The sequence below is a fragment of the Molothrus aeneus genome, chromosome 6 (genome assembly GCF_037042795.1).
Source record: "Molothrus aeneus isolate 106 chromosome 6, BPBGC_Maene_1.0, whole genome shotgun sequence".
Lineage (NCBI taxonomy): Eukaryota > Metazoa > Chordata > Aves > Passeriformes > Icteridae > Molothrus > Molothrus aeneus.
In genome coordinates this window covers 5,432,092-5,457,418 of record NC_089651.1, presented here as the reverse complement: position 1 = coordinate 5,457,418, position 25,327 = coordinate 5,432,092, and the positions used below count along the sequence as shown (strand labels likewise).

The 25,327-nt window shown below is 40.5% G+C and overlaps 2 protein-coding genes across 4 annotated transcripts in view; one reads left to right on the top strand and one right to left on the bottom strand.

Annotated features, from left to right (window-relative positions):
- DNAJC24 (DnaJ heat shock protein family (Hsp40) member C24) overlaps positions 1–19,068 on the top strand; it is a 34,404-nt gene extending 15,336 nt beyond the window's left edge. For both annotated transcript variants that reach the window (XM_066551170.1, XM_066551169.1), the window contains exons 3-5: positions 9,758–9,890; positions 16,717–16,785; positions 17,646–19,068. In XM_066551170.1, coding sequence (XP_066407267.1) covers positions 9,758–9,890; positions 16,717–16,785; positions 17,646–17,770 — 327 coding nt within the window. In that variant the 3' untranslated portion in view covers positions 17,771–19,068. The remainder of the gene's footprint in view (positions 1–9,757; positions 9,891–16,716; positions 16,786–17,645) is intronic.
- Positions 18,617–25,327, bottom strand: part of IMMP1L (inner mitochondrial membrane peptidase subunit 1) — a 32,319-nt gene continuing 25,608 nt past the window's right edge. For both annotated transcript variants that reach the window (XM_066551167.1, XM_066551168.1), the window contains exons 5-6: positions 23,285–23,395; positions 18,617–18,780 (exon numbers count right to left, since the gene is read on the bottom strand). In XM_066551167.1, the coding sequence (XP_066407264.1) occupies positions 18,712–18,780; positions 23,285–23,395 (180 nt within the window). In that variant the 3' untranslated portion in view covers positions 18,617–18,711. The remainder of the gene's footprint in view (positions 18,781–23,284; positions 23,396–25,327) is intronic.

Sequence of the window (25,327 nt, the reverse complement as noted above, 5' to 3'; positions counted from 1 at the left end):
AGTGATAACATTAAGCACACACATTCTGATGATAAATATGCTGTTAATGGTCAACTGAGTTTGGTTCTGCAGCTCTTCCTTTTCATAAGCTGTTACTATATCTACACATAATATAGCCTGCTAGATGAAGTAGGTTTGGGGCTTTTTTTTTTTTTTTTTTTTTGCTTTTCGTTTTTATTCTTAGATAAAAAACAATCTTAGGCTCAAGAGAAAGTTGGTAGGGACATAATTAACCTTTCAGCTCAGTGGTATTATTGTCACTGCAGGTCTTGGATGAGTGCAGTTGCCTTGTGACCCTTTTGGGAGGCTGTTTCCTCCCTTCCTCCTTGCTTCCCCCAGGTAAAGGATCTCAAGGATTCCAGAATCCTGTGTTGCATTGTATTAATTGGGCAGGATGATCAATTAATGGAAGAAGAGCAAGGAAGTGTTGACAGAACATGCTCCCTAATTAGTACCTGATGGACCATGTAGGCCACTGTGGTGTTGTCTCAGGGTGGCAACTGTACAAGACCTTTATATGCAAAGCAGGCCTGTGGAAAAGCCAGGGAAGGAAGTCTTCATTGCTGGAATATTTCCCTTCCCACTGCAACCCTGGGGGCAGCTCCATCCTTCACAGAAGGAGCACATACCCAGTTCTCAACCCTGTGTTTTGTTTTGTCCATGTCTTGCTCTGAAGTCATGGAGCCTTCTGTTGGCTCAGGTATTTTTTAAGGGAAGAGCTGCTGACCTACAAATAGATGTTCTTTTCTTTTTTTTTTTTTTTTTTAATAAAACTGTGTAGTAAGAGAGAAACTTGAGGGCAGCAAGATTTCCTGATGGCTCCTGTGATCAAATGGCAAAAGGATTCTAAGTGAAGAGCACCACAGTGCTGGGTTTGGATTACAGAGCAGGGCTCCAGAGTTTTTCAGGTGAAACTTGGGAGTTGAAAAGCACTTTGAGTCTAGGAAGGTGGGATGCCAGGATTATTTAGTTATTGGTAATTAGTGGGGTTTTCCCATTTGTTTGTATAAACACATTGGTAATTAATTCACGTTCTTCATTCAGAAGTTCCTCCTGCAATTACAGAAGTTTACTGCTGACATGGTTAAATTAAAGATTTTTTCAAAACTAGCTTGTTTTCTCCTGCAGTTTAAACTTCTTTGTTTTACTGAGATAAACATCTCCCTGTTTCAGAATATTTTATTGAGTAAATAACCTCTTTTTTTTGTGTGTGTAAAGCAGTGTATTTTTTTACCCTGCCCTAATTTTACAAGTTCAGCTGGTGAGGCTGGAAAATGGCTTCTTGCTGTGACCCTTCAGTGAGTGCCACAGGGTGGGGGCCAAGTGCACGTTTGGCACTTTTTCCCCTGATTGTCACAGGTGGCTAAAGTGTGCTTTTCTTAAATTTTATTAGCCAAAAGTTCAAATTCCAGTTTAATAAAGGAACTAACTGATCGTTTGGCCTGTGCTCTGATTTAAAACCCATCCCAGAATGGATTGTGCAAGAAGAACAGTTGGGCCCTAGAGCACAGCAGACAGCCTGCCCTCAGCCAGAGCAAATGCTCATTTGGAGACTTGGGTGCTCACCTAGGGCTGACATAGGCATGGAAAAGATATAATATATAAAATATATTATGTATATATATATTTTTATATATATAATTTTATACATATATATTATATATTATATATTATATATTATATATTATATATTATATATTATATATTATATATTATATATTATATATATTTTTATATTTAATTTTTATATAGTATATAAATAATATATAATTACATATAGAATAAAATATAATATATAATCTATTATATATATTCTATATTCTATATAATGTAAAATATATATATAATTATATATATACAATATTGTATATATTGTATATTATGTACTATATTATATATACAATATATAATATTCTATATTATATGTTATATATTATATGTATAATGTGCATTATATTTTTATGTATATATATATATATATTACATATAATATATATAATATATATTATATATTAAATATATAATCTATATACTATATAATACCAGATCTGGGGTTAATTCTGGTACAGGCTGATTGGGATTTGTGGCTGAAAGTGTTCAAGGTGATGATGGAGGTAAAATTAGCCAAAGTGTTAACTTGGAATGTAATTACAGAGCTCTCAGAGTGTTGTGATTGCATTATATGGTTCCTTCTCTGTGCTGTGTCCAGCAGGGAGGCTGCTCAGCTTTACATGTTGCTGCTTTATCAGCTGATCTGGAATTTTCAAGACACGCTGCATAATTTGAAAATATTGCTGCCAGCCCTGTGATGGCAGTTCAGAACTGGAAATGTGCAGTCTTGGCAGGATTTGGGGTGGTGAGGGGAACCCACTCTCCTACAGCATGCTAAACTTAGCTGATAGTGTTTCAGATGCAGAAGTTTAATATCTTGGATAGCTTTAAACATTAATTTATTGAGCCCTGAGGCCAACAGAAGCAGAATTACTTGTTCATGAGGGCTGGGGGCCTGGATCAGCCACATTTTAAACCGTCTGAGGACAGAGATTTCAGGATGGGTACCCTACATTAAAAAAAAACCCCAAAGTCAGTCTGAACTTTGCAGTGGAGGCAGGGTTTTCCCAGCAGCTCTCACACTGACCTCTCCTGCTCACAGTCTGCAGCAAGAGTCCCTCTGATGAGCACTTCTGGATCAAAGCAACAAAACTCTATCTCCAAATGTAATTTTAGAAAGAGGAGGAATGCTGCACTAAGCTTAATTGTCCAAATTTGATGCCAGAGCTATGGGAAGATGAAGACTGAACAGAGTCTTTTTGTTGAGAGAGAGAAAAAAACTGAGTACAAAGGAAATGTCAGCCTACCATAATATTTTGATTTTTGCAATAATTTTAAGTAGTTGTTGATTTCTTAGATATTTATAGATGTGGCTTACATATTGTGGCCAGATTGAGAGATTTTGTTTTGGGAATTGTAATTGCTTTCTTACTAAAATGTGTCCTCATGGCCTGTAAATAACCAGAGAAATGGATGCAATTATATGACCCAATCCAGCCCTTGTTTAGCAGTTAATTTCTCCAGATTTCTATGAGCATTTGTTCAGACCTACACAGATTTGGTTGTTGGTTTAAATCTAGCCAAGGCTGGTGGTGTCTTAATTGCTACCACAGAGCAACCATTTGGCCTGTGTGAGATGGATGTTGTCAAGGTACCTTCTGCAAGGCAGACATTCATCCACTGGGAATGTATCAAGAAAGTTTTCATTAATTGGTCCCTTTGTTGGCATTTGTGGCAGAGCAGCCAAAAACTGAGTATGAACAGACACTGTGTCAGGGGGTGAGATTTATTGGCAAGTCTCAGTAAAAAGTGGTATTTACTACATATATTGTAAGCAGGGGCAAAGGAGTTTCCTCCTAAGAACAGGCTGGCATTAAATTGACTGAGGTGGTTTGTTTTGGTTTTTTTTCTAAGGCAGGGAAATGTAACAAGAATCCAGCCTCAGTCAGAAGTTAAATAGGAAATAGCCAGTTAATATTTTCCTGCTTAGTGCTGGCTGTCTTGCAGCTTCTTTTTAATGTGATGTGAAGTGTTATGATGGGCTCTGTGACGTGCAGACAGATTCACATCGACCTATGGATGTGTCAGATGAGAACACTTGACAGGTTTTGTCCTGACTTCATTTGCTTAACCTGTGGATAATGACAATTACAGCTGATAATGTGTACATGTAGAATAAAGCAGGACAAATGCTTTTAAACAGCTCCCAATTTCCAATAGCTCCCAATTTTGGGATTTTTATGTTCACATTAATTTGTGCATTTTGATCTTGTCTCTCTGTTAAAAGGATGAACTTCATTGTATTGCAAGGGACACACTGGTACTGATTTGTTCATTTTGTCTAAGTGCAGCATGATTGTTTAATTTTGTACAGAGCAAGGCTGTTTGCATGAGGCTTGCTTAAACCTATTTTAATTTTTTTTATGCCATAGTGTGCTATAAGTAAAATAACAGTTTGGACTTAGTACTCTGAGGGGCAGAAGTTCTGATTCTGAAATTTGAATATATTGCCCATTGGATATTGATAAAAGATAAAAGATAAAAGAATAAATAGATTGAACCCCCTAATACTGATAATGGGATTCAAAACTGCTTGGTATTAGTCTGTGCAGTTCCCATGAGGAGTCAAAGTTTCATCCTCTTGCATTCCCAGCCATGAGTCTGGCCATGTGGCTGGGAAATAATGGCTTGGGTTTCTCTCTTTATCCAGCTGCTTCCAATGTTTTCCCCATCCTTATTTTCTGTTCTGAGCAGCAGTGTCCAGCTCCCTGTGCCAGGACAGGGCTGGCAGTGCTGCGTCCTGCTCTCCTCCTGTGTTCATCCAGGGCCACTTCCACCTCTGCCATTTTAGTCCATCCAACCCTTTGCACACCAGTTTTGTATGGCTTGGATATCTTCTCTTTGCAGTTTTAATTCAGTTCTTTCATTCATCAAAAATGTGCCTGCACCAGATAGGAAGAGTGTTCTCTTTGTCAAGTTTGGATTGAATTTCTCTTCCCTGACCATTGCTGAGTGTCTTTCATCACTGCTTGTTTTTTGATATAAATACACATCTTTTTTACACATTCCAGGAGGTGTTATAGTATAGGTTGTGAAAATTGGTTTTTTTTTAAAAGATAATTCATAGTTAGATGGAAATGATATTTCTCATTGCATTGCATGGATAAAATAATGTCTAACTATAAAAATACTCTATGCCTAGCATGGAGAAAGGGTTAAGGGATGCTGAGCTACTGAGTTAATTTGAGATATTAATATTCTATCATTTGCTCTTGCTTAAAGGTCAGGTTTAGTCATTAGATGTAGTTCTTTCAAAGGTAGAAATACTTGGTGCATCTAAGTAATCCTCTGGTAAAATCCTCCTACTTGATTTACTCAGGGCACATCTCCAGCTTCAAATATATCCCTTATTCAAATATAGGCACACATCCCCTATGGAAATAAAGCAGGAATTCAAGACTTGTCTAAACTTGTCAGTTCAATTTAGCAAGGTGATTCCTTGGGACTGTAGATGATTTCAGAGTTAAAAATCTTTAATAAATTAGATTGTTTAAAATTTACTGTGCTGTAAGTGTTGGTTTTCCTCACTATTTAATGGTTACTTTATGATTCATAATAGTAAGTCCAGAATAATTTAACTTGAATTTTTGAGCTCTGGTGGTTTCATCATTGTTCTATGCCTGTCATTACTATTGCCTGTCATACTATTGTTCTATGCCTGTCATTACTTTTGAATTTTAGAGCCTTAAAAATGGTTTCCTCTATGGGGAAAAAAAAATCTAAATGGTGTATAATAAAAATTTTAAAATCTGAAAATATTTCTCCAAAATAATCCTCTCAGAAGAGAAGGTCAAGAATTTAATGCAGCTGCATTTGATTCATCCTTTTTATATTACTTTTTATTTTCTGCTGAAGATTTCTGCAGAAGTTTGACAACTTTGCAGAAAATATTGGAAAGTAGGAAAGACAAAGCTGTAGAAGGTAGAGAGTACTCCTTAGTTTGATCCTGGAAAAAAAAAATAAAACTGATTTCTCTTCAGTTTCCTCAGTCAGAAAAAAGCAAGTTTACATTTTAAGTGGCTTACTTAAAAGTTATGTCATTTCAGCAGGGAGGAGTTTTTTATAATTATCTGTGAGAATACACTGTAGCAGATATATTTCACTTACAAAAAGTGATTTAAAATTTGGAAGCAGTAGTAGCTTTCCTAGAAAATGAAGGCTTCTGGTTTGAAATACAGAATTAGGGATGTGGTGCATCTTTTGTTTTTGGAGTGAATACCCTTTATACACAAGGCAAAAGAGCCACAGTAATGTATTAATTACTAAATGAGAAGGGATAGCACTTTTGAAACCGTTTCTAAATAACCAGTTTTTTCAATCTGGTGTGTGGAAAAGCAGCTGTGAGTAAAAGTTTGACCATATTAAATGGTCACATTAAGTTGTGTTTTCCACAGTTTAGGAGGAGATTACAAATCATTACAAATCCAGTGTAAAACTCAGGCCTGTAAAGCTCCCACTGAGCTGGATTCAGCTGATCCTCACTGGGTGCTGTCAATGTGTGCCTTTCATCAGTGCTTATTATTTAATATAAATAATCTTTTTACACATTCCAGAAGGTGTTGTAGTGTAGGTTGTGAATTTTTTTTTTTTTAAAGGTAATTCATAGCTGGATGGAAATCATACTTCTCACTGCATTCCACAGATAAAAATGTCTCCCATGCAAAACCATGACAATGAATAGGGAAGAGGAGATCACCAAAATCCATCCTATTTCACCTCCTGCCATACAAAACCAAAGCCCCAGCTCTGCTTCTGCAGGCAGCTCCTCTGGAGAGGGAGCAGGGTCAGACACGAGAATCTGGTGACCAGGAGTGAGGGAAACTCCCAAAAAAGAGTGTGATTTGTGTCTGAAGGGAAAAGTTTTTCACAGAAAGGTGATAAAGTTCTGGAATGGCTGCCCAGGGAGGAGGTGGAGTCCCCATCCCTGGGTGTGTTTAACAAAGCCTGGTTGTGGCACTGGGTGCCAGGGTTTAGTTGAGGTGTTGGGGATGGGTTGGACTCCATGATCTTGAAGGTCTCTTCCAAACCTGTGATTCTGTGAATTCTGTGAATTTTGGGAATTCCCAAGGAGGTGGTGGAGTCCTCATCCCTGGGTGTGTTTAACAAAGCCTGGATGTGGCACTGGGTGCCAGGGCTTGGTTGAGGTGTTGGGGATGGGTTGGGCTCAATGATCTCGAAGGTCTCTTCCAACCCTGTGCATTCTGTGAAGTATTGACATCAGAGTGCTCCCTCTGAACTTCAGTACTTTTGTAAAGTCTCCTCTGTGTCTGAGTGGCTGAACAGAGTCTAAAACAACTGGAGAGAGACACTTTGTTTGCTCTCATGGGGAGGGAAGAGCAAGGCAGTTGAATCAAGAGTGGATTTTTGCTGCAGACAAATTCCTGGATTTTGATTAGCGAGCTAGAGAGTGGGAAAATAAGTCAGTAAGAGCATAACAGTAATCCAGATGAAATGGGGTCACTGGAATAAAAGAAAAGAATAAGAGGAGTATTAGAATAAAAGAGCTGATGTTTGAGGATTTTTCTTAGTGTAGATGTAGTTTGCTAAAGGCATTAGGTGAGAAAGGCCAAGAGAGGAAGAAGCAAATAGGTTCAGAAGGCATGGAGACCATAAAATTGCACATGCTGCAGAAACTAAATTTCCCAAATCTGTAGGAAAGGAGTTAAGGGCTATGTGTTAAATCTGAAGAATAATTAATTTTCTGCATCAATTATTATCTTTCCACAGTACTTTTGTAGTGTGTGGCTTCCTGTATTTGGCTGTCTCCTTCATGTATAGTTCAGAATCATTTCTCAGTCAGACAAGGTTTTGGTGCAGCAAAGGGAAAGTGTGACCAGTTTTGTGGGAGTGTTTTCTCAACACTGTTGGCAGGAGAGAAGCCAGTATGCTTGAGTCTGCTTTGGGCAGTCAGTCAGTAACTTTTCTCTGTATTTCTAAGACACTGATCTGAGAAGGTGTGGACTTTGTGGCCAATCCAAACACCTAGCAGTTGTCTATATAGAATACAATGATTTCATGCAATGACCAAGATTTTGGGTTTTGTTTGCACCTTAGAATTTTGCCATCTTCACTTGATGAGATAGAAAAGGGAGGAATCTTTATGGATCACAAGTGTTCTTCAGCTGTATTTTTAGCAATCTATAAGGTAGTCTTGAGTCTTGAATGCAGAGGGGACTTGCAAGTGGAACAAAACCAGGATTTAGTATATATGTGAGGTTGGAGGGACATCCACCTGTGTGTGTGCAAAAGCACCTGTGAAAAACCTGAGGTGGAAGCATTTTGCTCTGCCATCCCTGCTGTTGTTGTACAGGGGATTTATGTACTGATAACTGATCATTACTGATCACTAATTTATGTACTGATAACTCATCATCACTGATAACACCCATCAGTGCCAATGACAGATCCATCAGTGAGCAAACAGACTCCAGGAGAAATGCTCCTTTACATTTGGGATTTTGTCAGCCACACACGTTACTAATATTCTTTCCTTTCCAAAATGAATTATAAGCTCAGATCATTTAATCAGAAATCTGCTTAATCACTTATAGAGCAGGTATTGTACATCTTAAAATCTGCATCACATTTCAGTGCCCCAGCTGATGTTGGTATAAAGGGCACTTAAAGCTTCAGAATAAGGGAAAACTTGGTCTATGACACAGTTATCAGCTGGTAGGCCTGATTATATTGGAACATATTATATTATATTATATTATATTATATTATATTATATTATATTATATTATATTATATTATATTATATTATATTATATTATATTGATTATCTTGGAACTTTCTCAACTTAAATGCTGTTCCCTGTTGCTCCATCACATCTACTGAGCAATTTAGAGTAGCAGAAAAAGAGATTACTGGAGATGAATTAAAGCTACAGGAAGATGGAGTTTTGAGGGTTCCTTTTCAGTAGGCATTGGAACCACTCAAGTCAGAATCCTCTGCTCTGCACAAATGAGAAAGAAAACGTGTTACCATTTTAATTATTATTGCCTGTTTAACGTGGGATTTCTTGAATAACCATGTCCTTGAATAATCATTTCTTATCGAAAATGACACAATTTTGTAGCCAGTGATCCATGATTTTAAGTATTTGGAAGGGCTATTGATTCACTGAACTGGAAGAAATGAAAGATGTTCAGGCATATTTTCAAAAGTAGAATTACATGTAGTATAAATTATATTTGATCATGTATATTTTATTTACCATTTAAATCCTAAAAAAGCTAGGCACGTGTAATGCAGCATTCAATTGATCTGTAATTGCTTTAACTAAACATTTGTGCTTATGTTTAAATCTGTGTTTATGTTTATATATTTTTTTTTAATTTTAAATTTGTGTTTAAATATGTTTAACTCTATGGAGAGTGTCACGAGAGCTGCCAGCACCTCCTCTTGTCCCTGTGTGTACCTATTTCTGTTTGTGCTAGTTACTCTCTAGGTAAATTGTCCATAAGGCCAGTGATTGGTGCTTATGTTTAAATATTTTTAAATTTTTTTTTAATTATAAATCTGTGTTTATGTTTGTGTTTAAATATGTTTAGCTCTGTGGAGTGTCATGAGAGCTGCCAGCACCTCCAGTCCCTGTGTCGTGGTCCCCTCTGTGTACCTATTTCTGTTTCTCTAGGTAAATTGTCCATAAGGCCAGTGATTGGTGCTTATGTTTAAATCTGTCTTTATGTTTAAATATTTTTTAATTTTTTTTTTCATTTTAAATCTGTGTTTACATTTGTGTTTAAATATGTTTAGCTCTGCGGAGTGTCACGAGAGCTGCCAGCACCTCCTCTTGTCTCTGTGTCATGGTCCCCTGTGTGTACCTATTTCTGTTTCTCTAGGTAAATTGTCCATAAGGGCAGTGATTCCATCAGCAAATTATCCAGAAAATGCCATCAGTGCACACGGTGACACTCGTGCCACTGGTGGCTCTGCTGCCCTTCCAGTGGGATAATCAAACTGGCAGGTTCCTCTTGTGCCCAGCGCCGCCACCTCCCTTCCTTTGGCTCCTCAGCTTAGCCCTTCTCCTTTCCTGTGTCCTCCTAGCTGAGTATGAGATCAGCATCACGGAAGGTTCCTCTCCCAGCCTGCTCACCCTCAGCCCCCCAAACCTTTTTGTCCTGTTGTTTTTGGTTGGCAGTACCACCCCGACAAGCAGGCGGCGGGCACGGCGGAGGCGGAGGAGCGCGCGCGGCGGTTCCTGGAGATCCACCAGGCCTGGAAAGTTCTGGGCAACGAGGAGACAAAACAGGAGTATGACCTGCAGCAGCGTGGTAGGTTCCTGCCAAGGAGTGCTGGAGTGGCAGCAGCTCTTTATTTAAGCCAGGGGCTGGGAGTGGTAGTGAGATGGTGTTTTAAAATGCTGAACGGAATGCTTCTTTCACTCCTGTCCTACTTTCAGATGTGGATCCATTATTTATAGCTTGAGCTACACATACATCAGCTGCTGAAAACACAGAATGACTTCCAACAAAACGTTAGGGGGCATTCTTCCTGATAGTTTGAATTATTATGGAATTTATACTGATTGCAGACCTTAGCCCTTTTTATTTTAGAAAGGTAGCTTCATTAATTATTCTTAATTTTAAGTTTTATGCTCCGTTTTGTTGCAGTGTTTTAGATGTAAGTATTAATCCATCTACACCTAGTGTTCTTTGTGTATGAATTTATAACCAGAACCATTAGGACACGTTGTGGGTGTTAGGTAGCATTCATAATTCATCCACAGTCTAAAGTAGCCTTTCTAAAGCAGGTTTGTAAATAATATTTCAATATAACATATTAACTAGGCAGCTTTAGCACGCATTCCTTTTTATAGCTCTCAGAAAATAGCTTCTTAAAACAGTGACAGGCTGTTGTGAGAAGGAAAGGGGGGAAATGTAGGTCAGGTCTGTCACACATGGGCTACCATTACATGAAGTGATAGGCTGTCTTTCTGCTCTGGCCTCAGGATAGGAGTCCCTCAGCCTTCCATTAGAACCTTCAATAAATGTATATCCACCCTCCATGTTAATGGGGGGAGTCAATAATAGTGGCTTGCCCGTGGGGAAAACACTCGGTGGCACTCTGCAGTGACACACTGGGGCCAGCATTGACGTGGAGCCACCACCACTGCGGAATGTGCTGATAAAAGGCCACTGTCTGTGCAGCTTGTTATTGAATTCCTGCTTTGTGCCCTGGCACACCATCAGCCCCTGGCCCTCGTGCTGATTTTTAACTCCCCACAGCTCAGAGACACACAAAGGCACCGTGGCATCACTGCAGGGTAGAGAGGGTGCTGGAGATACACAGGGGGAATTCTCCACTAAAAGGACTGCAGTGGGTTTGGTTTGTTAATTCGAGATTTCTCTGGTTATCTGCTAATGAGTGGGGTGGGTTTAGTGTTGGTTAATCACTACTGGATTCACTAACTCATTTCCTTGATATAGGATTAGGAGAAAGGTAAAGTAGGCTTGAAACTTTTCAAGGGTATAAAGAAAAATTTATTAACAGTAACCAGAAGAAAAAGTAATTAGAATCAAAACAAAACTTCTAGGACATTTCTCGTGGCTCATCACTTCTGTGAATGCCTCCCATACAAAACCACCACAATAACCTTGTATTTCAGACTTCATGTGGCTTTGGGAAGAGAAGGGGAGGGGTGAAAACAGAGTTGTGGAATAGGTATTTTAAAGAAAAAAATTGGATCTTGTTCTATTTGTAATGTAAACAATATTAAGATCAGACTTAAATAATTTTTTCATCTCAAAGTTATTTTTAAATGCCTGAAGGTGATGTCAGAACAGGAATTTCTGCTGCCCAGCACTCTCATGCTGTTGTACTCTTACCATTGTAATATTGGTTGTGCCTTCTCTTTTCACAAATTGTACGTGCAGAGAAAAAAGGAAATACTAGAGCTTAGGTTGGGAATCTTTTCAGCATCTGGTGAGTTTTACCTAAAGCTTAAATTCAGACTATGAAGTTCCATTTTGCCTGGGTCAGGTTCATCCACTGGAGCAGAGAGCTACATCAGGATCTTGTTTTCCCTTGGGATTTAAGGACATACAAATATGTCCTTAATCTATAAATTAGTCTTGACTGTAATTTGAAGATTATCTACATTTTCTGAGATTCTTTTGCATCCAGATGAGTTCTATGAAAAGCCATCTCAAGATTGTGCATGAAAGACTTGGTAAATGAAGGAATCAGGCTGCACCTCTGTTGAGGCAGGTGTTGGGTGTTGGGACATTCTGTTTTAGCACAGAGGGTGCCATTCCCAGGCCCCCTGTGCTTCAGCCACACCTGACACACATGTGCAGTGCTGCTGCATTCTTTCCAGCATGTTCCCTGGCAGCAAAATGATGGGGAAGTAAATTCTCCTCCTCTGAATGCCTGTCAAGCTGCTTCTGCAGCCACGATTCCAGACAAATCCGTAGACAGTGCCATAAAGGCTGACAGAAACAAAGGGATTGAGGCAGCAGCCAAGGGGAATAGTGATGAGAGAGAGAATGCAGCAAGTTAAGGTGCAGAGGAAGGCCAGGGAGCAGGATCTGAAGGATGGCTCTGTGTGTGTGTGTGAGTGTGGCTGCCCACCAGCAGGAAACCCTTTGCACTGCAGTCCTTTCCTCATTTCACAGATCGTTTGTTTGTTTGTACCTTCTTGTGTTACACTAACTACATCTGAACTACTTGGCTCAGAAGTTCAGTAGCCAGAGAAGTTCCAAGGAGATGAAATTCTGTGGGGCTCAATGGTTTTTTTCTTTTTGTTAGAATTGTTGAGAATTACAAGTGAATGTGCTTTTATATCTTAATACTGCTTTTCTATGAAGGTTTCTCAATAATCTCCTAATTTTTGGTGCCTTCAGGCCATAGAATTAAAGGGGAAGGGACAAACCACAAACTGTTCAGAGGTTAGACTCAAATACTTATCCAACTTTTTCTGATCTGGAAATCCTATGAGAACTGCCTTTTTGTATGTTTTCTGAAATTTTTTTCCAATTCATTGTTTTGCCATATAAGAATACCTTTTTGTGGTGGTGAATCTTTTGCTTACAGTCCCTGTGAAAAATTTGGGGGATGGAAAAAAAAAAAACCTGCATAACAATTTACCTATGAAGAATGGACTTGTTTTTTTTTTCTTAGATGTTTCCATTCTTTGTTTGATACCCCACTTAAAAAAGATGAACATGCAATTAAAATCAAGCTTGACTGATAATTACCAAAAGTTTTTTGTGTGGATAAAACTCATTTCACATTTTTCTCATTAGAAATCCCCTGAACCCCATAAGTTCATGCTTTTGTGACACAGCTGGAAAGAAGAAAAACTTCTCAACAGAATCAGAGAATCGCAGAGGCTGGAAGAACCTTCCCGGGCCACCCTGTGCAGATCAATCTCCTACCTCAAGCCAGTCCTCAGAGTTGCTCAGCCTGGCTTCAGTGTCTCCAAGGGTGGAGATTCTCGAGCTGCTCTGGGCAAAAAAACAACAGAAAAAGTTGTACTTAGTGTAAACCAGCTCATTTCGTAGTACCTGGTCATTGATGCAAGCTTTGCTGACAATAGCAGTGATCTGCCAGGTTATGCTCTGTGTGTGACTGAAGTGGATGTTCCTTCTCCAGCCATGGATTTGTGGCTGCAGCCCCTCAGCTGGAGCACAAGCCTTTGAACTCTCTGGAGTTAAATCTCATCTGCAACAAGTGCAGCAGGATTGTTTTGGTATTTCTGCATCTCTTTGTTATGAAAATTCTTCACGTGACTTTGTTAAAATTTGAAATTAAAGTAAGTGTGATTGTTTTAACTTGAGACAGCAGCTAAGAAAAGACTCAGGAAAGTCAGAAGAGTCTGAAAAGACTCAAATTTAAGTATTGATTTAAAACTGAAAAGCCTATTTGAAAAAATTAACTTGTGAAAGCATCCAGTGAGTATGTGGTGATTTTTATGCAGAGTAGATACTGTCAACAGTATTTGACTGACAGTACATATCTTGAAGTTTAATTGTGTTTGGTTTGAAAAAAGAATCAATCCTAAGTATGTATGCCTGATAAAGAGCTAGAAAAATCTTTCAAGTATTATGACTATTATTACTATAACCATAAACTGTTAAAAGGGTTGAATTTCCATTTACTGCTTGCAACCCTTTTCCCTAAAACTCAGCCTTAAATAGCCCAAGAAATATTTATTGTATCTCCAAGTGAAACTTAAATACCTTTCCTCTTTTACAATTTCTGAATGACCCAGCAAGGGCTCTGGTAAAGCTTTACTGAACCAAGCTGCTAATAGTTATTTAATGTTGTTCTGTAGCCTGAAAGAATCTCAGTAGATTTTTCCTTTTAATCTCTTTGAATTGCAGGCTCATAAACCTCTCTGATGAGCCTGCCAGTGTTTTCTTAGATCCTGCAGTTGAGACAATGGAGCTGCAGAATCCTTTCACCTCTTGTTGTCAGACAAATCCAATAGATGGCAAAGCCAGGCAGGCTGTGCTGCAGGGAATTAAAATTTGTTTCACAAGTTCTGGTCCTCACATTTCCCCCTGGATGTTCAGGGTGGGTTTCAGAAGTGACAGCTCTGTACACAGAGTTTTACAGCCTGAGCAGACATCACAGAACTCAGCACTGGGACATTCCCACTCTCCTTGGGGCTGGCAGGGAAAATGGGACACCAGTTTGCTTCAGACAAGCACCAGCAAGGAGCCATGGTTTTAATAACAGTGACACAGATGAAATAAGGAAGGGCACAAGAAATCTGAGAGCCATTGGGTTGGATGTTCTGCTTGCAAACTCAGACTGGGCTGTGCTTCTGTTTTTAAGTGGCTTCCTCTGTTTCTGCTGTCTCAAAGTGTATTAGGCTGGGTAATGTTTTTAGTTTAGTAGGAGACCTAGAAAATAAAAAAGCTTTGTTCATCTCTGGAAAATGTTCCTCCTGCTTGAACCAGCCAGGCAAATAAATGCAGTGTGCAAAGCTGCCTGACAAGAGCTGGTACTGGATTATGTGGGAAGTCAAGAGTACTAATAAAAAATTTTTGGTTTTTGAGATAACCAGATTTCAGACTTCATAAAATCACAGTCATAGAATATGCTGAGTTGGAAGGGACTTAGGGGGATCAGTGAAGGCCGTGCACAGGACGCCCCAAGAATCACACCCTGTTCCTGAGAGCATTGTCCAAACCCTTCCAGAGCTCTGTCAGGCTGGTGCTGTGAGCACTGCCCTGGGCAGCTGTGCCAGGCCCCAAACACCCTCTGGGGGAAGAACCTCTTCCTGATATCCTGAACCTGCCCTGCCTCAGCTCCAGCCATTCCCTGAGTGCTGTCCCTGCCCCACAGAGCAGAGATCAGGGCCTGAACCTGCCCTGCCTCAGCTCCAGCCATTCCCTGAGTGCTGTCCCTGTCCCACAGAGCAGAGATCAGGGCCTGAACCTGCCCTGCCTCAGCTCCAGCCATTCCCTGAGTGCTGTCCCTGTCCCACAGAGCAGAGATCAGGGCCTGAACAGACCCAGTGCCTCAGCTGCAGCCATTCCCTGAGTGCTGTCCCTGTCCCACAGAGCAGAGATCAGGGCCTGAACCTGCCCTGCCCCTGGTGAGGATGCTGAAGGCCACCATGAGGTCTGACCTCCGTCTCCTCCAGGCTGAACAGACCCAGTGCCCTCGGCAGCTCCCCACACTCCTCCCCCTCAGGGCCCTTCCCCTTCCCGTGGCCTCCTTGGGATGGTCTCTAATGGCCTCATCTCTTTTTTATGTTGTGGCTCCCAAAACTGCCCCAGCACTCGAGGTGAGGCCACCCCAGCTCAGAGCAGAGCAGGACAATCCCTGCCTTGCTCTGCTGGAGATGCTGTGCCTGATCCTTCAGGATCTGAGCATCAGATGGAGAATAACAATCTCTGTTCAGCCTGGGAATTGTGAGGAGGATTATTTTTGCCCATTGATTTTTTAATTTTTTTTTTTTATTTTCAAAATTACAATTGCAGGGATGAATTAGAAAAGCTTTGTTGAAATTCTGCTCCCTGGGCTTTGTATTATGCCATGTTTGGAATAGAAGAGAGAGCAGACTTTTCCTCAGCTGCTTCTTCATTACTTGAACAGTTGGACTCAATGATCTCAAAGGTGTTTTCCAGCATAAATGATGCTGTGGTTCTAGGATTCACAGTTACTTTACTTGAAGTATGATAAGCTCATGAATTTGCATTGTACCAGTTCTCTTCAGGTGGCTTATCTGCCCTTTTTGTACTTTCTAGCAGCGAGACATGACCCAGACCTCCACCACCAATCCTATAAAAGTTTTGAGAGAAATCTTGCTTCAGTAATTCCAAGTAGGAAGCTCTGGAAGAAGTTGTCTGACTCAGTTCTTTGTTACCTTTAGATGTTGTACACTTTTCATTTCATGCTGGACTCAATGTTGGAAGAGTCTGGGGGATCAAATGGCAACAGATCTCTCAGGTACAGGCCAGAACTTGACTTTCTTTCTGTGCTCAGAGACTCTTTCTCATAAAAGAGCACTTGGACTGGTCTTCCCCTACAAGTGTTTTTTACAAGACTTATTTCTTCTGCAGGATTTATTCCTTTGCAAGAATCTAGTGGTGTTCTCACACACAACATGCCTTTGGTGCTTATTGGAAGGTTTTTATTTGACTTCTCCTTCTTCCTTCTCCAGGAATGGGATTGCTGAGAGATATTGAGATGCCTCCATTTGTGGAGATATTTAAAATCCTGGTCAGCTTGTTCCAGCTGCCCTGTGGGTGCAGGAGGCTTTGATAGGTGATCTTGAGAGGTCCCACAAATCTGTGAAAAGTACAGGTTCACCTTCACCATTTCAGCTCGTGGAGTTGGAGTTACAGCCAGCTTTTGAAAGGCACCTACATCAAAACAGAAGTTTGCCCCTAATTTCACACAAGTGCTGGTTTAAGGGTCTTAATTCAGTAATTTGTTGTCACCATTTATTTCTCCTGCCTACAAAAGAACATGTTCCAGCTTATGCAGATCTATGGAAAACTCAAATTTTAGAGAAGTCCATTTTGAAGTGATACAGTGGTCTAGGCAGGACTCTGGTAGGGACCACATTGACTGCTAGGTATATAATAAACCCATTAATTTCTCAGCAAAGACTGAGCATCTGTCATGTTTGCTTTACAGAAGATAACCTGACAAAAGAATGGCCACTTCATGAACAGATTTATCTTGAGGACATGTCCTGGAATGAAGGTATGAGTGCCTTGCTGCTGGTTCCTAATGCTTTTCTTTGTCCCTCTTAATGTTTTCTCTTTTTTTCTGAATCTTGCACCATTGTTTCCTTACTTTAAGTGCTGGTTTTGCTGTATTTCCTGGGACAAAGCTGCTTTGCTCTCTGAGATTACCTGGATTAGAATTTAATTTTCTGTTACATTTGTTTTCCATTCCATTTGCATTTCTCCCCACCCTCACTTGCAGTACCACTTTTCACCCAGCTCTCCTCTTGTATCCTTGAGAGTACATAGATTTTTCCCATATCTCTTGTGCATGTTCTTGCCCTTCTGTGATGGTAGAATGCCTGTGTTTCTTTTTTCATCTGCCACTGTTCCTTCCCTCCTGTCTATTGCTCTGGCTTTTCTTGTTTAATTGTTTTTTGGAATAAATGGCTGATATTTATTTTTATTTTTTAACCTTTTTTTTTAAGTTGTGAGGGGAAAGATCCCACTTTCCTTTTTTTTTTTTGTTTTGGTTCCTAACCAGGGTTAGCAGCCTGTTTTGGAAGCATCCTTGATCTATATGACTAACACCACTTAGATTTTTCTTTTAGTATCATCAGACTGTGCACCTTGTTATTACTGCAGTTTTTGGGGTTTTTTTGGTTTTTTTTTTTTGAAGAGACTCCATTGGCCCTGGTTGTTTAGTGTAAGAATACCTCAATCACTGAAACATTTTGAGATTATTTTTTGAGCTACAAATGGTAGCACAGCTACTGATACTTATAACCCAGCAGTGGAAGGTTATTTGTTACTAAGAGCAGCTTTGTGAAGAAAATTCCAAATAAATTCTTGATTCTTCTCCAGCACTAAAGGTGTTTATGTTTTCTTTTTTGGCAGATGAACAACTCTACACTCTGTCCTGTCGATGTGGTGGGAATTACAGTGTCTCCAAGAGTGAAACCAAAGATGTATCTTTGGTTTGTTGTGACACATGTTCACTTGTTATCGAGATCCTGCAATGATTGTTTCAGTGAAGCACACTGAGTGTTACAAACTTTTCAAAAGACTGGACAAACAAGTGACAGAATCTGCTAAAGAAACATATGTTAAAGAAAAGGGGGGCACTACAAGAACAAGTTAATTCAGGGTTAAAAATGAAAAGTGCCCTTTTGCTCACACAGCTCTGCAGACATGAGGCTGGGATTCTCCTTCTGCAGCTGAAGAGCTCATTACTCAACACCTCCAACCCAGAACAGGAGTTTGTACAACTGGAATGCATCTCCTGATCTAAAGGTTTCTTCCCCAGCAAACAACAGAGTAGCTTTTTCCAATTTCAGTCTGAAGCAGCTCTTGGGCCCTTCTTCTCAGGTTAAATCCTTGTAACAGCTCAGATGACAAAATTCAATCAGGAGGCACAGATGTGAGAACGCTTTGAAGATAATGAGGAGCAAAGTTCAGCAGTGGGAAACAGGAACATTTTCCATTTGTAAGCTAAATATTTAAGTTCATGAAATCCTCTCAGGGGCTGGGGCCTAGGAGGAGGAGGCAGAGGCTGGCAGCTGGAAGCAGTGGCTGTGCCTGCCCATGACAGTGGCATCACCTGGAGCAGGAGCACGTGCTGGGCTGAGGCTCTCCGTGTCAGAACAAATGGAGTCATCATTCCTGAGAGGACAGCTAAGGAGGAAGCTGTGCTCTGACCCCACTGGGCAGTCAGAGGAAACCCCACCAGCAGGTCTGGAACCCCACTGGTGCTGCGTTCAGTGCCAGCCCTGGCACCACCTGCTGATGGCAGGCGCATAATTTTTTGTTGATGACACAAGTGTATCATTCCCACTCTGAAGTTAGGTGTAATCTCAGAAAGAGATATCTTTGTCAAGTAATATTTGTGTTTATTCTAAGCAAAAATAGTTCCATTCATTTTAGTAGAAAATACTATGAAAACTGTCAATAGTACATAAGTCTTTTAATCATCAAAAAATCTGTGGCCATTGGGGCTTGCACGTAGAAATCCAAAGTCATTCAGAGGCCATATCTGTAAAATAAAGAACAGTTACAAGAGATTTAATCACAATCCAAAGTTCAGTGTTTTCATTTGTTATTGGAATCATTTCATAAACATCATCATTTTTTCTCTCTTTGGTGAAGAACTTTGCTCACTGATGTGCTTCTCTTACTAGAAGTAATAAATTCTGTGTATTACAGGGAATTGTTCCATAGTGTGAATCTTACCATTGATACAGGAGGTAGGCTTTGCTATGGAGAGCCTCATGAATTCCATTGCTTTTTTCACCCTTGGAAATAAATATGTTCCTAAAGAGCATCTTCCCAATTCAGTGTTTTCTAGCTTTTAAAGCTCTTCATGACTTTAAAGACCAGGTATGTGGTTTTTGGTCCACAAGTAAAAGTACCACACACATAGACCTCCCTGTGGTGAGGTGTATTTTTAATTTATTTGTATTTTCAAGATGGGCCTTTGAACTGGAAATACCAAACCTTGGAAAAAAAAAAAGATCTGTTGGCTACAGGTAAACTTAAACAAACTTAATCAGGAATGAAGGGGTGGAGTGCCTGGCACCACCCAGGGTCTGGATGAAGCTCCTCTGAGAAGGGACAGTTATTTCCAAAAGAGCACAACTCATCACCAAGTACAGGTGTCAGAGAGTGAAGCTGGCCAATAAACAAATTTCTCTCCAGAAATTACCTGTGGAGCTGTTCATGTACTGAATGCTCCCAGGAGTACTTTGCTCTGCACAGTCATTAATTACATGTAGGATGGTCTTGGATGCAAAAAAAAAAAAAAAAAAAGGCAACAGGAAAGCAAGGACATTCATTTATTCATTGTCCTTTGTCTCCCTTGAATGTCTGTGTCTCTTTCAAAGATGGCACAAGGGGCTCAGCAGGAAGAAGGCAAAGATGAGGCTGAACAATCGATGCCCTCTGTGATTCTAAGCCCATAAAACTTGCACAGCCCCTGCCCAGGGTGAAGCAGCCTAGACAGTGAAAGGTGGGCTGCTACCTTGTTCCCCAAGCATCTGTCAGTATTTTGGTTATCTCACTTATTTCTCCTTAGAATTTGATCTTAAGGTATAAGAACAGCAACCTAAGAGCAATCCTGAGTTCATGGAGCAGCCAGAGCACAGAAGAAGGAGCCTTTGCTGCTCCCTGTGTGGAGTGAAAGAGTAATTGTCTCGTTTAAAAGAGGAAGCACAGGCAAAGGCTCAGTTATTTCTACCCCTGTGATGTGTCCCCAGCACCAAAGGCTGTGCCAGGAGGGGCTGAGGCAGCTCAGGACAGGCCTGGCAGGAGCAGCAGCAGCAGCAGCAGCTCTCTCCTGGCTGGGGCTGTGCCCTCTGGCAGCCCCTGGCAGCACTGTGCCCCATCAGGAAGGCAGAAGGACAATCATGCTCGGGACCTCAAGGGCTGTGCATCAGGAAAAGGCTCTTGTGCAAGATCTCAGACAATTCCTGTGGTTCTGGCATGTGCAGTCAGGGAGGAGCAGGAGGAACAGCTGTGACACAGAACCACAGAGGTGATGTCTTGTCTCTGTGCTGATCAGTGAGCTATTTTAAGTTCCTCACAAAAATACAGATACAAGCCAACAACAGAAGGGTATTTGTGATCTTGGTTAGCAGCAAAGCTGCAGATTTCAAAGCTGTCCAGAGGGCCTGTGCTGGCTGCAGGCTGGGTGTCAAGTCTTTGTTTGGCCCTGAAGGCGAGCAGAAGTAAAAGGAAAGAAAAATATCCCATATAACAAATCTAAGTTGATCTCAGTAAAGGCTTGGAGAAGGTAGTTTTTTAGTCTGTTCACTCCAGCACAAATCTCATTTCAGGCAACTCAAATCACACCTACTGCAACTTGACTTTCTTTCAGTGAAAGTAATCAAATTAGCTTTAAAGGTTGCTTTGACAGCGTAGTTTGTTTGAAATTTGTCACAGTAATCTTAGTGGTAGAGTTAGAATGAAAATGATGTTTTATCTAGCCTGCATGCAGGGAGAACCTGAGAAACAATACTGGTGCTTGGAAAGAGATGGAAAGCTCTCCTCTGTAAAACAAAGACATGCCACTCTGTCTTTAAAGTTCTGACAGAAGTTGACTGTGACTTGCTCATTCAGACTGGCTCTTCCAATTAGCAGCTCTTTGCCCTCTCTGCTTTGGCCTACATAGATAGATTTGATCTGATGGACGGGGCATAAATGGGGCTAACTAGCTCTTTTGAAGATACACCACAGGTCTAGTTGTGACATGGAGCCTAAATTCAGGGAATGCACAGGATATCCTACCTAGGACAGGATGAAGCATGAGTTCTAAGTGGGATTCCCAGTGCTTTTCCTGAATTTGCAGCTGCTTTGATTTCAGCAGCCCTTTATGGCATGACCTTGTGTTTGGAGTGGCAGGACAAGAATCAGGTGTTGGTATTTCTGTAAGGGTTAAAAACTGCTTGCTCCAACACTGACTGAGAACCCTTGGTCTAAACTTCAGATAAACATTCATGTTTTGCCAAGAATAGGTTGGCTAAACAAATGCAGCCAGTTAGGCTGGCTAAACTCACTCTCTTCTGTTGAAATCCCCGACTTCCAAATTATATTTGGGGTTTTTTGTGTCCATTCCTAAAAAAGTAACAGCACTGAAAGGCACTGTTACATCTGCTCCTCCAAAATCCACTGTAATTCAAAGACACAAAAACTTCCATTCTGAAGGCAGTAAAAAGTGTTGGATGGAAGAGAAGCCAAAGCTGCAGCAGGCTGCACTAAAAGCACTCAGAGGTTTCCTGGCCAGTGGCCAGCCAGCCCTGTGCAGGCTGTACCTGCTGCCCTGCACTGCAGTGTGCAGCAGCAGCACACAGGAGCAACATCACTTATGAGGTATCATAAAGAACCTGTTAGAAACACTCATTTGAAGAACAAATTAATTTTTGCTTTTGTTAGGTACCATATACTTAAATCCCACAAAAACTTGAATATTCACTACTCTATGCCATTGTCATTAAACAACTGCCTGTGAAATCTGGTTAAATTATTTTGATTAAGTATCAAGTGATTGCATAATATTTTTTTAACAGACAGTGTTCAGGAGTCTTAAAGCAGTGCTTCAATGTGAATTATCTGTGAGTTCCACTCATTGTACAGAGTTGGCGTAGGGTTCAGTCCTGTCCTTCACTTCATTAAGGTCTCTCAAACACCTTCCTTGTCAGGGCACCAGCTGGACACAAAATCTATTGCTGTGGAGAGATACTGTGACTGATTCTAGCTGTCCATACACAGAGGTTCTTGATATATCCAGTATTTGCTAACATTAAAGCAGTAAACAGCAGCAGCTTTTCTATACCTGTGCACCAGCTTGGAGAAGTGCTTTTTTCAGTTGCATTATTACTGCCACATTCTCATTAGAGGACTGTCAGCAGATTAGCATCCTTTGTCTCTTAGCAGTCAATAATTCAAGCTAAAACTTGGGTCATAAAAATAGCCCTGTTGGGAACCAGCCTTTTCCCCTCTGGTGTCCAGGGCAAGGCAGACAGCAGGAGAAGGGGCAGAGCCCTGAGTCAACACCAGGGAAGAACTCAGAGCAAATGTGAGCCAGGAGGAACAGAGGTCACCCAAAATTTGCCAGTAGGGCTGAGGGGGCCCTGTTGTCTGAGGCTTAGAAAACAATTACTGATTGTGCTCAATAGCTCCAAGGGTTTTTTTTTGAAAAGTCCCAAATTGTGTTCATAAATACTGTAAATTAAGGATATAAGGCTTTGCTAATTGGAAAGATCTAATCTTCCCTGTGTAATACAGGTGTGCTAAATTATGGGTTTGTGGATGTGTTGAAGTATATAGAAAAAACCTTTTTTATTGTTCTGAATGCACAACTTTAAATCCAGCTTTCTAAAAGCAGGTGCAAAAGTGTGTAATACACACTCCCCTATTTCTTAGATTAAACATTTGATGGAGAGGAAATTGTGTTATATTTCTTCTTTTTGGTAAATGAGTAAATTCATAACGCAGATAATATCAAAAAATAATTCAGTGTGAAATGAAGTTGTAGAATTGTTGAAGCAAAAGGAGAAAGAAACCGTGATGGTTTATACAGTGCAATATTCATTTAAAGCATTTTTTAGTTTAAAAAGCAGCAAGGCCAGGCTACATGTGCAAGTCCTGGAAAGAGAATCTTTTCCTCCATTTTGTTTTTTGGACCACAGAGCTACAACAGTGAAAAATCATTTTGCTGAGAGAGAATCAAAGTAAGGATGAAATGTACCTCTGTGCAGTAGAGCGTATGTGTGTACATTTGTGGTTTTATCATGTTTGGATTTGCTTGCAAAACAATTCACTCAATTTTCATAGCAGTGAAAAATGCTCAGCGCTGCTCCAAAGTCCTCCCTCCAAAAAACCCGTCACTGTTGATTTATCCTTTTACAGCAGGTGGTGGAGTGTTCTGCTTTCCTTTACATTTGCTGTGGCCAGGCAGCTGGGGAGGCAAGTTTCAGTACCTAACACCCACTCATTAAAAATGTATTAATGCAAGTGTTTTTAGATAGCAGAAATTCACATACCTTAAGACAAATGCGTCCTCTTATCAGCCCATAAGGAACAGGTCCATAGCACCTGGAATCTGTAGAATTCCTGAGATTATCACCTTCTAACCAGACATGTCCTTTAGGCACCTATAAGCAAGATTGAAAAGTAAAAAGAAACCAGAACAGAATGGTGTTAAGCACAGTTTGCCTTACAGTGTTTTTCCTGATTTCTGTGCTCTGTATTTCATGACTGTGTAATGAACTAAATTTTATTGAGTCTATAAGACCCACTGCCAGATTTAGAGGGATGAGAAGGAGTGTTCCAAAGTATCTGTTCTATCATGTGCTCAAAAACCAATGGTTTGCAACAAAAAACCCAAAATGAAGATGCAAGAGGTTAGACCAATGTGACAGGGTCATTAATTTAATAGACTTCAAAAGAGGTCATTAGGATGTTGACTGAAAATCTGCCCTCCTGTCGCAGTAACAGCATGAACAGGGCAGCCACACACTCATCAACATCCTGGGGCCAGCACCAAGGCTAGACCTGTTAGTAGATTCATGATGAACTAACTGGTAATTGATTGTGACATCAATTACGAATAATCTCATCATTTTATCGGAGTAGGCTTGTCAAAGTTCTAATTAAGATCACAGTTCATTCTATGTGCAGGCAGAATCCACAACACATTATATTGCAATAATGATGATCACAAAACAGCAAATCCCTTTTTATAATTTGAAAATTAATGATGGTGACCTTATACTATATGACAAAGACCTTTCATTGCCCATATATATTATGCATTAACTATATTACATACCACAGATTCATGGCATTCACTGGCTGACTCAATGACAAAATGAGAAATAGCAACATAGCTGTAATAGTTACCTAAATGAGAGTACGAAGCTTTCATATGTGAAAAAGTTGCTCCTGCAAGTCTTAAACTAAGATATCTACTTGGAACATACAATACTATTTTGTCATGTTTTCTTAAAAATGTTTCAGATACAAATAACCTCTTTCAAGTTACCAAATAAAATACTTAAAAATTACATTTCTAATTGGGTCTTGTTTCTAAATTTTAAACCAGGCTGAAAATTTAAATGAAGCAACATATTCTCAATCTAGAGAATATTTAATATGGACTTTAAACATTTATTTTTCCAAAACCAAGTATCCACTTGAAACATTACTATGAAGTATCTACTTGAAACATTACTATGACCACAATTCAGAGGAAAAACATATGGAAACAAACTAAATAAATAAACAAACAATTTCAAGTGAAACTCAAAGTACAAGTAGCATGAATGTTCTAGAATTGAGCCATGCACTGTAAACACAATAGTCTACATAAGAGACAGTTCATGGGTAGCAGATTAAACAAAGTGCAATACTCTAGAGTAAAGGCAGGTTGTAAACCAGTAAGAACAAATGCAGGTCCCTCACTGGAGCAAACTGCTGGTGATGCTTGTAGGTCTCTGGCCAGGTAACATCCCTGGGAACCTGGGCTTTCATGTGAGGCTCTTGTTTAGCCATGCTGCCACGTGCCTGTCACCAGAGCAGCATCCCAGGCTGGCACACTGCTGCCAGAGCCCCTCTGCTGAGCTGTGGCAAATGTGCCAGCTGTGGACTGAGACACAACAGGTCACTTGGGCAGCATGAAACACACTGCAGAAAGCATCTGTGAGCCTGGCCATCCCTCCCAAGCAGCCCTGTGTTTCTGTGCTACCAGGAAAGGTGCTGGAGGTGTGTCAGAGGGCACAAAGCCTGCCCTCAGCATTTTAGAAGGTGCCCAGCAATGCCTAAGCCCTTCTGAAACCCACTGGTACCATCTCCTGCCCCAGATATAAAGGAATGCCACCTCCTTTGTTTTTAACTGTTCCACTACTTGAGCCAAGCTTGCTCTCCCAGTCCTTCCAGACAGGAATTCCCTGTTCAGCTTGTCTGCCACCTTTGTTGCTTGGTACACTGATCAGATTCCTGGCACATGCACCAAAGGGTTTCCTCTGGGAAGGCCAGCTGGTTCCAGCTACATGACTTTGGCCCTCCTCCTGCTCAAGCAGCTTTGC